Here is a 15,099-nt window from a genome sequence, read left to right on the forward strand (position 1 = left end):
AAAAAAAAAAAAAACTTGAATTATTACTGATAGCTAGTTTCCAGATCGTGTCATCTTTCCATCCGCGATATGTAGGTCACCTTTGAGGTCTCTGCTGAATCCTCTACTTTTACGCTTAATAGGCAGACCTTTATTCTTTATCGCGATTGCAGAGCAAAGCTACATTAGAATTATGCTCTTCTCAGTACTGTGGCAATTCTATGTATGCCGGCATATCCCTGTTCCATTATCATTTCGCTACGTACTGCTCATATGAGGCTCTCTTTAATTAAGTGTTATTAGCGAAGGTAAGGACGTCCATGAATGGCTCAGACTAAGTCGATCCTCGTGCTTAATGACTGAGTTACGTGTCGGGCAGGTGCTGTTCGCAGCGCGACGCTCAACGATTAGAACTCGAATTAATGATTTCACAAGAAATTATCCATCTGCTCTCTAGCAGAAAGAAAAAACGGTACAATGCCGAGTGAGAATGCCGTTAATGAACAAAACAAACGATCATTGATTATTGTGGTTCGTTTAGTTCCTCCAAGTGATCCAATTATCACGGAATCCCCGTCACAAGCTGTCACAGATGGCGATAGTGTAACGTTCAGATGTACTTCATCGGGTGGAAGTCCGTCGCCATCAATGAGGTGAAGAAAACTCAACAACACAATAATTTTTCCTTTTTCGAATGGTACATTGTATTCCTCAATCGCTTTATCTGCAGCTGGGTCTTCTTGAATGGTAGCACAGCTGATTCGAGACATGTGACCACGTTACTTCGGGGAACTGAATCTGAAAGCACTTTACAGTATGCGGAGCTACTTCTTTTTGTCGTTAGTTCACCTAAAAATTACATGAAAAACATCATCATTCTTTAGTTTCCGAGTACGATCGGAGGACAATGGCGCATATGTAATTTGTATTGTCACCAATAAGGCGATTGAGCTCGATCAGTCAAAAGAAGCGCGTACACCACGGCTAAGTGTAAGGAAGCACTTATTTGTCTGTGACCTTTTTAATTTCTTATATTGAATGAAAAACTTTTAGGTGCTATTTAAACCTCGCGTGCGAGTGTCACCCGATCAAGATCTCGCAATTGAGGCTGGACACCAACTCGATCTTGTTTGTGAAGCTGATTCGAATCCATACCCTCCCAGTTACGAATGGTAAACACATCATGTGTATGTTAAAGTGTAAACTATGCAGAATTTAATCTTACGAGCAGGAGAAATTTGGCACTGGGAGAGGTCTACGCTGCTTCGAAGTGGACTATAACCGCAAGTCGTAATATGAGCGGTGAATTTGAATGTCGTGCTAGCAATAGTGTTGGAGAGGGAGCCGCAATTCTCACACTTAATGTGCAGTACACTCCAGTCGTCACTACCAAGGTGAGCGAATCGCGTCATTAGCGCTACTTATTACATCGTTAGCAAAGAGTATTATATTACTTACTGAACCCAATAATAAGTGTATTCTGCTCTCACTTACTCATTCTTTTCGTTTTAGGCAAGATTCAATCCTATCGAAGGGGAGCGAGTCCAAATCGAGTGCGCTGTAGATGCGAATCCACAAGCGGTTGACATTAAATGGACAGGTCCTCAAGGATTCGTGTCCGAAGGTCCGATGCTGGTGCTAAAAAGTGTGTCTAGGTGAGTTTTCCTCATTTTTGTCATCGTTACTATCGTTGCTAGCGTTCAACGCTTACTACTATTCCTGTTTTTAATCTTGTTCAGTCAGTGTGATTCGTTAATTTTTATTGAAGCGGATAACAAATGGTTAATAAGTACGTGTGTATTCTAAAGTAGATGTAGGACTGAGAGAAAGTTGCATAATTGAGCTGGTTTGGGTAACTGGAGCGTGCGATTAGTCGGTATCCACTAACGAGTTCCTCTTGGTTCATCCATTGACTTCTCAAGGATCTACTTATGAAACATGCATGGATCCATGTCAACTCAGTGTACAAAACAACATAACAGTGTATGAGGAAGCACTGTTAAAACCGTTGAGTGACCACTGTTAAAAGTTGCTTACAGGGAGCAGACAGGCAACTATACGTGTTCGGCGACAAACTACCTAAGCATTTACGGTGAAACGGGCTCACAAACAAGAACAGGATCCGCAGTTACTATTGTTGACGTGTGTTTCTCTCAGGATGTCCGGTCTTAAGATGTAACTAACCTACTCACCCTAACGTTTCTTCAGGTGCAACGCCCTCCTGGACATGCCGAAATCAATCCGCCCAGATTGAATGTTGTTGTTGGTGGAGCAATCACGCTTACCTGTTCCACACATGACCCTGGAAGCCCATCTGGCAGTTTCAAGGTGATACAATGGAATACCATGAAATTAGCATTTTTGACTCACACACCATCTCCACTCCTTATCGAAATATTGATTTACATAGAGAGTACTACGGACCTTTTCCATCAAATTTTCACGCATGTCTGGAAATTCATGTTTGCTACTAGCGGAAATAGTACTTTTATGAATATAAACTCTGTGGTTCCAGAGAGTTTTTCCTCAAAGTTCCGAATCGGAGAGGAATTGAGGAGAAGGAATTTTTAACGACTCCGTTTTTTTTTTATTCAATAAAATTTCATTGCAAATAGATTCAAAGGGGGTCGGTGTTTGCTCTTTTCTATCTTACCTCGAGCCATATGAGTCGTCTTTAAAAAACACGTGTGAGAATTATACGTTATTACTTCTGAATTAGTTCTATACAAAAGTGCGAAGGATATCATGTTTAAACGAATAGTTAGGGGTTAATTATTGGACGCGAACTGTATAGCATATATTATGGCTTCACAGCTTTAGCATTATTACTTTTTTGCCATGAATTTTAATGTTCTTATTGTATGTTTTGGTGAAAGAATTTTACATTGCAACACTTCCGAAGAACAGTGGAATGTTCCTAAAATCACTTTAGGAGAAGTAGAATTGCATCAATCACCAGTAATTTAGTGGGCATCTCCATCGTCCGGTGGTCTTTTCGGAGCTCGTGAGCACGATCATGCTCAACTAACGTTGAGAAACGCTCAGCTTGCTGATAACGGAAGATATCGTTGTCGGGCAGATAATTCTCACGGTGAAGGGAGAGAAGCAGTGGTGGATGTGACTGTAAGTACTCTCTGTTCTGTTTCTTATCCATAAACGATAATGAGTCATGATTTGAGGTAATGGAACCAGCTTGGATTTCTCGCCATCTGACCAAAGAACGCATACTGAAACTGGATCAGCCTGCCGGCGGTCTTGAATGTGAAGCAAAAGGGTTCCCAGCTCCAAATTTTCAATGGTCCAAAGACGAGCAGCCGATTGACACAAAACGATATAGGATAGAAAGCGTCATTGTAAAGTCAAGGTGAAAAATTGCTACACGGCTTCGAACCTTTAAACGCAGAGTTCGAAGGATTTTGACGTTCGGCTCCCTTCAGGATGATATAGGGTTCGGGATTTAGTTGGCAAATACCGTAACGAAAAAACGAAGCATCCTTTACAATTTCAGGGATAGGAGGCCTCAGAAACACCTAACATTTAAATCACGTGACTGTGTAAAATGAATTTCATCAACTTCACGGGTTTGATGAGTTGCTTTCACCACCGATCTATTTTACCTGGCACTATTTCGTCAGTCGTATTGGTGTAAAGAGTTATCTTCTTGAATAAACCGACGAGTCTGAGTCCTGAATTTGAAGAGAGTGTTTCATGTTTTTATTTGTTTCGTGTTTTGTTACTTGAGGAGTACGTCTCGAACCTTGTGTACTAGTAGAAGAAACCGGTCATCGAAGTCTTCCTCGCACGCTTCCTTTATCTTTGTATGAGTTTTCGGTTATTTGTTCTTTTTTCTAGTTGCTCGTCTGGAGATTATTGTTCTCAAACCGTGACAAGTACGCTGTTATTTACAAAACCCCTAAAGTGGGCCGATAAAGGGAACTACTCTTGTCATGCTTCTAATGGAGCTGACTGGAAGGATGTTGACAACGTTTCGTGGACGGTTGTGCGCGTCAATCATGGGCCATTCATACTGAATCAGCGATTCCCCGACGAAGGTCTTGCTGCTGCAGACGTTCGTACCATGGTGAGTGGCTACTTGTTTGAAGTCGGCTGTCGACATCAAGAATCCGTTTTTTTTGTTTAGGCTCAGCTACGATGTATAGTGTCTGCTCGTCCCGAACCAAAATCATTCAGTTGGATGTTCAACTCGATTCCTATAGAGGAAAATGGAAGGTATAAATTTGCTCTGTTTAGCTAGACAACTAAAAAAAAATATATGTATAGACCATTAAAATTGTCGTGTTAGTGTCTTTAATAAATTCCAGGATAATGTAAATAAATCTACCAGGACGAAATTATCAGTAATTATTGGAAGGTAGTTTTTTAAACTACAAGCAGGTTTAACTATTCAATACAACTACAAAAAATGTTGCATTTTTCGTGGACCACTACGGCGTAGGTAGCTTCCTCTGTAACTCTAATTTCTTGTTATCAAAATTCTGATATAGCCGTAGCGTATATACTCCTCTATTTCGGTAATTGCTTGTGAACTCTCAATTTTAAGATACTCCTTCCAATTGGTCCGGCGGCATAATCTTGACGAATACGAACATATTCTGCAAATTTCCGACACTGTGGAAAGTGACTATGGAAGTTACATGTGTCGAATAGCAAATGGTATCGGCAAAGCCGAAGTGATGATAAAACTAACACCAACAGGTAAAATCACAAAAATGTGAGTGGAGATGTTTAGTGGTAGTTTTGAATTATCTTTTAGGAACTCCACATGTCCCAACTAATCTCAAAAAAATATCAGCAACACCTAAATCATTGTACATAGGATGGGTGCCTGCGTTTGATGGAGGATTTGACCAGTCGTTTGTAGTGGAGTTCAGGTTTGCTTGATGATTTAAACTTTAAATCTTTTTACAACGTTATATTGTTCAGAAGTTTGAATCCTTTTATCGAAAGCTTTGGAAAGGAAGATGTTTCAACCGTTGAAGTACGAAACACTTCCAGAGTAGAACAAATTATGGTGAGGTGGATTGAATTGCTAGTCCTGGTTCTCGATTCGATCATTCCAATAGATCGCAATGCTTTATAACTTTTCTTCAGGATGACGGCACTGCGATACGGTTCTTAAGTTATAACCTAACCGACCTTAATCCACTATCATCGTACTACTTTCGACTTCGTTCGAAAAATAAGAAGGTTCAAAATATTTGCAGCAGTTTACCTCTAAAAATGTGTCAGCTGATGATAAAACATTTTAGGGATTTTCTGACTTTTCACAGCTGGTTATTGCAACTACAAATGATGTCAGCGAGGATCCTAATATGCTCGCACCGTCAGCACTAAGTTTTGATCCGATGCAAAAGTCTATTGTGGTTGAGGTTAGTTCCAACTGATCGCTTTTTTGTGTTCAATAAATTTATAAAGTACATCTTTCGTGTGAACCACTAGTTTTAATATTTGCCTAGTCGTATTTTTGAATATTGGTTTCCATAATCACCCTATATTAGCATCTGTAACATTTTGCTCGTAAAAAATATTAAGTAAACATGTTTTCGGAAATATGTCCTCTCTCCTTGGTTCTCTTTTTTTTTATCGACTAATTCCATGTAAATTTGCTGCAGATATAGTCGGATCAAAACGACATGAAGTAAGGTGCAGTTTCGTAGACGGCTGCGCTCGAAGGGGCGTGGTAGAGATGGCAGTTGACGTCGAGGTGGGACTATCGCAAACTGCTGCAATCAACTGTGGTAACAGGGGTCCTCATTCGATTCTAATAGCTGCGCTTCTCCGCACCACTCCGAGCGCAACAGCTTATGCGCAACAACTCAACTGCACTGCGCTTCATGTCGTTTTGACTCTGTATATGTTATATATACATATATATATATATATATATATATATATATATATATATATATATATATATATATATATATATATATATATGCTGGCGTATTAGTCCACTTAAGATGTACCAACACGTTTTTACCGCAGTTCATATAATCATTGAGGTTTTAGGACGTGTGTTGGCCTATACAATGACTTATGGGGGGTCAGCCGATGATCAAGTCAGTGTTTTTATCCTCGCAGACAAGTCTGGTACTAATTTGTCGACCCTGGAAGGATGAAAGACTTGGTTTGCACTGGGGCGACTTCGAACCGTCGACCCTGCGGCTAAAGCGGACCTCTAACCGACTGCGCTACACCCACCCGTTAGCTTGTAACATGTAACATGTAATTCTACTATTTCACTTCCTCTCTACCTTGTAGCCGATTCTATCGCTTCCACATTAGGCTATCTTCGAAAAATGATGGAATTCTCACAAAGATGTCTAATTCTTTACTCATGGGAAGAGTCTTCATGAAAAATTAAACAATTTCAAATATTCATTGAATCACTGCAAGATTGATTTGAGTAGTTATTTTAGCCGCGTGCACCCTCAGACGACTGTACACTTCTGTACGTTTCTTCCGGCGACACCTGGCGGTCCGCTGGCTGTTCCGCCTCGAACCAGGATATCACGTTTTTGCCTGGTGGAACTTTATTCCGAGCTCGTTTCTGCTCTCGTGAGCATGTTCTTCGATGCTCAAAATTGTCGCCGATTCTTGGTTAGTTGGGAATTCTCTGTTGTTGGTCACGACTACACTGGATGTGGCAAATCGTGTTCAATGGAATGATGTTTTGGAATTCGATGTAAGTTTCAGAAGCAAGTTCAACCGGGAAACCATGGAGACTGGCAATGATAATTCCGACAGTTGTTTTGGCCTTGCTTGTCACTCTTGTATGTGTGGTACTGGTCTTCTGTTGTCGCCTTCGAACCCATACAAAAAATATGGAGAAAGGGTGAGTAGAATAACAACTTTATGGCCAGTGAATAGTGTACAAGTGGTGAATTTGCAACAAATGTTTTTTTTGTATTAATTATTACGCTCTAATAGCGTCACTTCTGTTAATAGACTTCTCTATTAATTACTTCTCTATTAATAGAACTCAATAGACTTTTAACAGAACTCCTGTAACACCTGCAATGCCCCATTCGGAGATAAAAAACACGGTCGTACACGGTTCGCAAGCCGACAGTGGTGTGTTTACTTTGGAATCCAGCAAATTGAAGCCATCATTATCTGCACATAACTATTCCAGGTACTTTTAAATTTTTCCATTTAACAGAATCGTCAATTTCTTGCCCATTCTCACTCATACGAGATTTGTAGATTTTTGAAGATTTCCGGTAATGAAACTTTGTGGTCTCACCTTCAATGAATGAATGCTGAATGAACATTAATAAATTTTTTTTTATTGAATTCTCTAATGTATTTCAGTTCTAGTGACGAAACAGCTGTAGAAAACTGGACAAACGAGCAATACGATCTAAACAGTGACCAGTACATTAACGAGTCAACAAATCTCGGATTATTCCAAGGTTTACAATGATTGTCAACGTTTATTTTTGATAAATGTAACAGGTTGTCACCCATAAACTGAACCAGTTGTGCCTTCCTAACAAAATATTTTCATTTTTCGAGAACTAGTGCTAATCTAGCTTATCTAAATCCAGCTGCAAGAGCTTCGTCCAAAGCTGGACTTTCTGTAAATATTGCTTAGAGAAACTCAAGATCAAAGTCTTATTCACAACATAATACTGACTATAGATGTTTTGTTAGTACGATTTTAGAAAAAGGCTGCAAAGGAAAGGCAGATTTCAATCCTAAGAGATTCATAGATATTTACTTTTCGATTTCCTCTCTACCAGTTCTCCTGATATTTCTAGACAGTCCACACAACTAACGTTCTCAGGAATTTTCTGTGATCGAAAAACTGGTCAAGATAGATCCACTCGTTTCCAAAGAAATAAGCATGTCGAATACTTATATCTTATATTAGGATGATCATATTAGATACTATGCTTATTTTTTCAGTGGTTAATATCATTGTACTGCATTTGTAGGTGCGATGAGCAGTCACGTGGATGATAATAGTGTGTCGGAAGTAGAAGAAGAGAGTGGACGTCGTGTAATACGTGAGATTATAGTCTAAGCGGAAAGCAGACGCTGTTGCATCGACTCTGTTGGCTCGATGAACGAACTGCGCGCCCTTGCGACTTCCGTCCATCCGTCCTTTGCGACTTTCAAGATCCTCGTTAGTGTGTTTACTTTTGGAGCAATCTCCAAAACGTGCTCATGCGGGTTGTGTGATGTCCGTCCCTGTCTAGTCCGAATTGCTCTTTTTTTTTCTTTTCTTAAAGTCTATTTCCGTTACATTTGTTACTTATATATAGCAACACATTATTAATTATGATATTTTCATGCTCATGGTTCACTCGGGTGGCTTTGTTTTGACATCTCCTTCTTTCAGTTCCTGTTCTTTTTTCTCGGCTTCAATCACTTCTATGCGCACTTTTTTTGTGCTCCACAAGCAATATCTTCCATTGCGTCTTAGTTCGCTACCCTCAAGGGTGTCCTTCTTTTTGTCGCATGGAGCACAAAATTATAAGTCGTCACTATTCGCTGATCTCTGAATCGTGCCGCCTTTCTCATAAGCTTAGTCTTAATTAACACTGTCATAATTAATTAATTGTGTATATGGTGCCTTTCATATAGCTGTATGCAGTGAACATTACTTTGTACTATTGCGTAAGGATTAACATTATCTTAGTTTTCATGATTTCAAATGAAATAACACACTTCCTGATGCCCGGACTTGACGTTGTTTATTTCTGAGTGTGCGAAGCGGAATTTCTCATTAAACCGATCAATGCTAACGCGAGCAATTATCGTAGTATTAATTTATGTGCTTCCCAACTGAGCTGCTTTGGGCAAGTAGGTATTGTTGTGAAGAGTTTCTTACTCCGCGGACTTACCAACAGCGACCCAATCCAATCGTGCACCCAGTTGTCGAACCATCGAATCAGTTCGTGTCGAAAGAAATGGTTCCCTGAGGAGGTGGTCGTCTTCTTTCCACTATGAAAAAGAAGTTGAGTGTTATGTACTAGTTGATGTGTAGGCTATCATTCTATGGAATGGTGTTTTGTTTTCCAAGACAATGAATAACGGTCACTTGTTGACGCAACCGATATCGGCTTCTTTGCGATCTTTACAACATAATCGAGTTGAGTGTGATCGATTTGGTTGTGGATCCCCTCGTTCCCCTGTGTTCGTTTGCTGCCAGCTGCTTACATTTACATCTCGCGCTCATTCAGTGTTACCATCATCTATTTGAGAGCCAAACAACCTTTTGTCAACCATTTCCGTGCATTCCTGTTCACATGGTGAAACAATTCCGAGCTAGTAAGAACTTGAACCGATACTGTATTTTCCCGCCGCCTCTTGACTTGTCAACTGCTTTTGCTAGTATCTTCGTGCTCTTGCTTTGCATATATATATATACATATATATATATATATATATATATATATATATATATATACATATACATATATATATATATATATATATATATATATATATATATATATATATATATATATATATATATGCAATATTGTATATATTGTATTATGTTATATTATATTATATTGCAATGCGGCTTCCTCAATTTTTTCTTCGCTCTCCAATGGCTTAACTCTTTTCAGAGATAATCTTGGATAGTTCGACATCAAAAGTTTAATAAATTTTATTTAATTGCGACATAACATGGTTACCATGGGGGATGTTCTTCGAACAATAACTATATACTGAAAAGAGTGAGAAATCAATGCCATCCATTTCGTCACGATACAGTCACGGTTCAGCTCACCTCTCCTCAATTTCTACGCTTTTTTAAAGTAGGATTCAGTTAGTTGTGCAACACTTTATCGATCGCTCCGAACACACAACACACATGTAGAACATGCATGCTGCGGGCATTCGTTTCAGCTTCACTGGTTACATCTTGATTAAGCATGCACTCAATGTTTTTTCTCCTCTCATCTCAGCCAAATTTAAACGATCATTCTTCTGTATCTGATCATGAAAACCACAACTGCGATATGAATATGTTCTTAAGGATTCGATTTAATGAAGAACTAGTATGCAGGAGCAAACAAAAACCTTGAAGGAGTTGAAGATGAAAAGGGCGAATGTCCTCCAGTAGATCGTATTAACATCTCGTAAGTTACAACACTTCCCCTCTAGCATAGGTTTATTCGTTTGTTCCATACTGGGTTAATAAACGAACAGTCTATGCTGGAGGTTCTCATCGTTTGTTTTAATGCGCGACATGAAAAGAAGGTGAGCATCTGCCGTCATTGTTGCTCAATTCTGCATTTTTTCGTCGTCGTCTCCTTTTCATTCAACTTATTGTCTAAGGTTACTTTTTGTTTTCTTTTGTTTACTATAGAACTTAAAGGCATCACCCCACGAATCTGAGGTGGTGCAGATTTCAGGTGGAGTATTCGTACACGGGATGGGAGACTATGGAGAGGGGGGGTGATTCCGTTTATTCTTAATTGCCGCCGGAAGATGCGGCGCGTGGACACGACTGGCGCGCTCCAGTCGAACTCCCTGTACAAAATAGTGCGTCAGAACGCCTGAAGCCGTATCTTCCGGGCCGTTTTTTACGGCAATTAGGAAGAAATGAACGAAATCACCCCCTCTCCAAAATCTACTATCCCGTATACGAATACTCCACCTGAAATCCGTACCACCTCAGATTCGTGGGGTGATGCCTTTAAGTGAGTTAACGAGTCTGAGTCATTTCATTCCTTGATAACGTTATTGTTCCATAGTTTCACCATTCCACTCACATATAGTAGGGTCAAAACGACAAGAATTGCGTCTCTCGAGTCTCTCGAGGCGGTGCGGTGGAGCGTAGCGGTTAGGAGCGTGGTGAAATCCCTGCTGGCATCACCCATCGCTGCAGTTTGCGACGGTCCCAGCTCGGTTCCAATGCTGCCTCCACCGCGCCGTTTCAAGCGCGTACGCAAATGCACCGCAACTACACTCGTGATTCATGTCGTTTTGACCCGACTATACATATCACCTTCCCGATTCCTTTGTCGAAAAGTGTCGTGAAGCGCACTCAATATGACACTGAGAGAAAAAAAAAAACATCTAAATTGTTGACGATAGTTGTTTGGGCTTGCAGAAGTGGACCACTAGCGGGCCTGCAGAAGCCAGGCCTGAAGTTGCTATCTCCTAAAAATAGCAGCCACTAAAACATTTATTCTCGAAATTTTCCCCTATCTCATTTCACGCGCAATTTTCAAAGAATACGTAAAAAGAGAGCTGTGCACTACTAATCATCAAAATCACCACTCTTTGAAGTGGAAGATTACTTTTTATGCTTGTTCTTATACGAATTCTCATGGGTATTTATTTACAGCCTGTTCTTAGTTCTTGTACTGATATAGAAACATAAATTAGTACTTGGGATGGGTGGGAGGGACTTGAGCTGACGAAATAGCCGGAATGACGGCTATCTCAGCCCACTCTACCACACGCGGACGCGGCCATCCACACGCGTTCACCGGAATTCAAAACCCCACTTTTGCCTCCACGATGTTACGGCAAAACCTCCGTTTTTTTCCACTGGACGAGCGGAAAGGTAAAACCCGAGAGGGGGTCAGAAAGATATCAAAGCAAAAGCGGAATCGAAATTAAGCGATTCTTTTCCGAATGAAAATGAAGGGGGAGTCCTCTTTTGAAACTGAAACTTGCGGGAAATATAACAACCGTTTAATCTGAGGAATCCAATTATTACCGTCTCTTAACAAAGGAAAGAACATTGGAATCCCTAATATACCTTTACTCTTATTTGCTTTGACAAATAACCGAGTTTGAGCGATAAGAAAAGGAGGAGGAACCCACCAGCCTAGAGAAGTGATCCACCATATTTGCGCCTGTGGCAAGAAAGCATTATGAGCCCCCGCTGCATGGTTTTCGTCTCTGGAAACGAATCTTCCGCATTTTCTACTAGTTGTACTAGTGAACATGTCCACTATACACTTCCCCCGTACTCTTTGCAGTTCTTCAAAAATCTCATCTCTTATACATCAGTCATCTAAATCAATCTCATTAGAGGCTTCATCAGCCTCTGTGTTGAATTCTTGTGAAATCCATACGAATTCTATCTTCACATGTAAATTATCGGAAAGTTTCCAAATGTGTTGGGCAAGAGGTTGAAGCTCAGGTTCCCTGCCGCCCTTCTTTAGTATAGCGATGGCTGCCTGGCTGTCGCAGTGCCAGACAACTTCCTCGCTGAAGCGGTAACCCAAAAAAGCTTGTAGCCCTGATAATATATCAAAGAGTTCTCTAGCCGAACTGGATGAGCCGGATAATTCTTGTGGGAGATTAATTGAAGAGGACATCTTGTCATGGTTGTCTAAATAAAAAACTGAACCCACTCCCAATTTAGAAGCGTCAGAAAATCCCCTAATAGCACTGAGTAGTTTTCTCTTAGAAGTCAATGAAATACCTTGGACTTCTTTATCAAAGCATAATCAACCTATGATCTCATCTCTTTCTGCTTGATTTAACGCCCATGTATACATCGAGGCTGTCCCTAGTTGTAATTCCTTACGATAGCAGTGACCACTGCTTTCCACGCACTTTTCTTCTCTAAAAGAATAACCAAATGCATTGAAGCCAATGTTCCTTGCCATTTCATTCGATCTAACATGGAGGGACCACGTTTGAACAAAAGCCCAGAGGCCAATTTACGACATTTCAATGTTCTTTCCTGTGAAAGATTCAAAGAGAACTATTTCAAATCTATTATATGACCTAACCAATTCAACTTCTGGAGTGGGATACAGGTACACTTTTCTTTGGCCACTAGGAAGCCGACATTACCAAGGTCTTCTCTGACGACCTGGACGCACTCTTTGTACCTGTGTGCAGACTCTGCCCAAATTAGACCGTCGTCAAGGTGGACGGCAATACTTATCCCATTTGCCATTCGCCATTTGGCTAACAAAGGTCTCATTAGTTTTGTAAACACCATTGGCGCAGTCGATAGACCAAAAGATAATAAAAGAAAGGTAAAGTATCTCTCCCTCCATTTGAAACCCAGATACGTAGTCCATTGGGGGTGAATCTTTACGTGATGGTAACCTGATTTGAGATCGAAATTTGCTATAAAGAGAGTAACACTTCACTGAGTCTTCCCTAGGTAACAAAGGGAGAACCTTCACTGAGTCTTCGAATTTGATGTTATTCTTTTCTAGGCTTCTATTAGCGCTGAGAGATCTAGAATCAAACGCAATTTCTTCCCTTTAGCAACCGAAAGTGGATTAACTCTTATGGAACTTCTGAGTTCAAGGTCTACCTCGAGAATGGCGCCCGACGCTAACAGCTTTTCAATTTCGTCATCAACGAACTTATAATTCTCATATGCTGATGAGGAATTCTCTCTCACCCACATTAGCTTGGGAGTTTCAATACATCTGGGGTAATAACTGTTCAGAATCACTTCGCGAATGAAGGAAGAAACATGCAAAGACATCCAAAATTGGTATTTCTCGTGAATACGACCAACTATGAACTCATTTTCACTGTTTTGGAGATCCTTTGCAGTCCCTCGCGAAATGGCCGAAGCGGCCACAGTGGTAACAGTTGAGCCTTGGACGTCCCTAGTATCCTTGCTGCTGTGGATTTTGCCTCCCCATGAGACCGTATTGACTAGGCTTTTGTGCAAGAAACGGCTGGGTACCTGGAGAAGCGGGTGCCCACGCCGCTCCGTACCGAAAAGGCTGACTAGGAGGCATGTACGGGTGCGTCCTAGTCTTCGACGCTGCTGTGCGTGGGACTGCAGGTTTCTTATCTGAGCAGATCCATAGTGTAACAGAAACATTCTATACTCTAATGAACTTCCCATAGAACACATACCTTCCTTCTTTTTCTTTTCTCTTAAGAAAGCTGCCAGAATAGGATTAGTAGTTTGCATGCTTTCCGCTCTCGCGTGCCGGCCGTAGAAAACGAATACTTTTGGATCAGTCAATAGTCGGCTATGGTCAATAGTTCATTCCTTTGTGTCAATAATGTGATAACTCGGCCAAGGTTGCTCCTTATGTCGAAGTCCTCTGGAGCTCACTCCATCAGAGGAGTCAAAATATTAAGGACGCTTAAATTGAATTCGAATTTCCTGGCAACGCCAGGCTTAGTGAAGATCGGTTTCGACGATGATGATGGAACCGTCGATTGTAGACTGGTCGCTGCTGGTACTAAGCTCCTGCTGGCCTGTGCCCATATTTCTTCAAGCTCTTCGCGGGATATTTGGACGAATTCCGTAGATGCTTCGTGAATAAACTCATCTCCTTCTTCGGGCATGATGCTCACGCGATTTAACGTGAGCTGACGAAATAGCCGGAATGACGATTACTTCAGCCCCACCCTCTCTATCACATTCGGACGCAGCCGTCCGCACGCGTCCACCGGAATTCAAAACCCCACTTTCGTCGTGATGCCCACGTATCCTGTAAATATGGCCACCATGGTTCGAGCGTTGGAGGAATTTGTGGTGTCGGTATTCATTGCTAGTCACTTTTCATATGGTATTGGGCAAGAATATAGATCCTTTTGACTTTATATATTCTGCAAAGTACTTTCTTTTCCTCTCATATTTTCTCTGTCTTTGACTTTGACATACAGAGTGTAAATATTATCATATAATAAAAACAACCGATACTTTCATCTCTTTTGTCGATTATGGAACCAGATATTACGAGATACTATTATCCAATGTTCCGAGGAAATCGGCAGTTGCTAGATTTTATCTCTATACCAATCACTCCTATTGTATACATTTTGTGAAGACGTAAAGGTTTGTCGCTTCTCTATACGCCAATACGTTTTCAAATTGTTGCTGCTTTTCGAGGATTTAGAGGAAATTCTATCTTGTCACATTACGCGAAATTTTAGGCTGTATCCTAGTAGTTGACCCTGCAGTATCTTTTCCCCCCAAGATCATCTTTTTTCTTCGAGCTGAGAAGTACTCTTGCTGCTCTCTGAGACTGTGCAAATAGTCGTTTCGTTATGACCGACGCATTTCGTCGTCGTTTTCCAGAAGATTTGTCAACGTAATAAACATAAAAAGGGCCGGACGTCAAAACGAAAGCTGCCATTCACCCGACTCTGGATGAACATTAGATTTATCTGTGGCTTTTTTCC

General features: G+C 40.8%; 2 protein-coding genes across 6 annotated transcripts in view; one reads left to right on the forward strand and one right to left on the reverse strand.

The window, feature by feature from the left end:
* Window positions 1-15,099, forward strand: part of RB195_025284 (uncharacterized protein) — a gene marked incomplete at both ends in the record, with an annotated part of 33,438 nt that overhangs the window by 4,245 nt on the left and 14,094 nt on the right. The window contains 23 exons of one of the 3 annotated variants that reach the window (XM_064213355.1): window positions 521-632; window positions 710-793; window positions 864-969; window positions 1,033-1,151; window positions 1,211-1,373; window positions 1,492-1,634; window positions 2,019-2,121; window positions 2,188-2,307; window positions 2,947-3,102; window positions 3,159-3,343; window positions 3,832-4,060; window positions 4,121-4,209; window positions 4,541-4,695; window positions 4,754-4,871; window positions 4,924-5,011; window positions 5,092-5,187; window positions 5,250-5,369; window positions 6,420-6,600; window positions 6,697-6,835; window positions 7,001-7,135; window positions 7,315-7,415; window positions 7,941-8,012; window positions 10,028-10,100. In XM_064213355.1, coding sequence (XP_064069235.1) covers window positions 521-632; window positions 710-793; window positions 864-969; window positions 1,033-1,151; window positions 1,211-1,373; window positions 1,492-1,634; window positions 2,019-2,121; window positions 2,188-2,307; window positions 2,947-3,102; window positions 3,159-3,343; window positions 3,832-4,060; window positions 4,121-4,209; window positions 4,541-4,695; window positions 4,754-4,871; window positions 4,924-5,011; window positions 5,092-5,187; window positions 5,250-5,369; window positions 6,420-6,600; window positions 6,697-6,835; window positions 7,001-7,135; window positions 7,315-7,415; window positions 7,941-8,012; window positions 10,028-10,100 — 2,887 coding nt within the window. Of the gene's footprint in view, window positions 1-520; window positions 633-709; window positions 794-863; window positions 970-1,032; window positions 1,152-1,210; window positions 1,374-1,491; window positions 1,635-2,018; window positions 2,122-2,187; window positions 2,308-2,946; window positions 3,103-3,158; window positions 3,344-3,831; window positions 4,061-4,120; window positions 4,210-4,540; window positions 4,696-4,753; window positions 4,872-4,923; window positions 5,012-5,091; window positions 5,188-5,249; window positions 5,370-6,419; window positions 6,601-6,696; window positions 6,836-7,000; window positions 7,136-7,314; window positions 7,416-7,940; window positions 8,030-10,027; window positions 10,101-15,099 lie in introns of those variants that run through there. The other 2 variants (XM_064213354.1, XM_013435944.2) reach the window with 2 other exon arrangements.
* On the reverse strand, window positions 11,985-14,259 carry RB195_025285 (uncharacterized protein; the record flags this gene model as incomplete). 3 transcript variants are annotated; one of them, XM_064213356.1, is made up of 5 exons in its annotated part: window positions 11,985-12,313; window positions 12,437-12,549; window positions 13,675-13,753; window positions 13,819-13,937; window positions 14,024-14,259. In XM_064213356.1, 5 exons carry the CDS (start codon window positions 14,257-14,259, stop codon window positions 11,985-11,987), a joined length of 876 nt encoding a protein of 291 aa, XP_064069237.1. The 3 variants fall into 3 exon arrangements, with proteins under 3 accessions (XP_064069237.1, XP_064069238.1, XP_064069239.1); XM_064213357.1 differs by lacking the exons at window positions 13,675-13,753; window positions 13,819-13,937; window positions 14,024-14,259 and adding an exon at window positions 12,822-12,934; XM_064213358.1 differs by lacking the exons at window positions 11,985-12,313; window positions 12,437-12,549; window positions 13,675-13,753; window positions 13,819-13,937 and having other exon boundaries at window positions 14,020-14,259.

Source organism: Necator americanus, chromosome X (genome assembly GCF_031761385.1).
Source record: "Necator americanus strain Aroian chromosome X, whole genome shotgun sequence".
Lineage (NCBI taxonomy): Eukaryota > Metazoa > Nematoda > Chromadorea > Rhabditida > Ancylostomatidae > Necator > Necator americanus.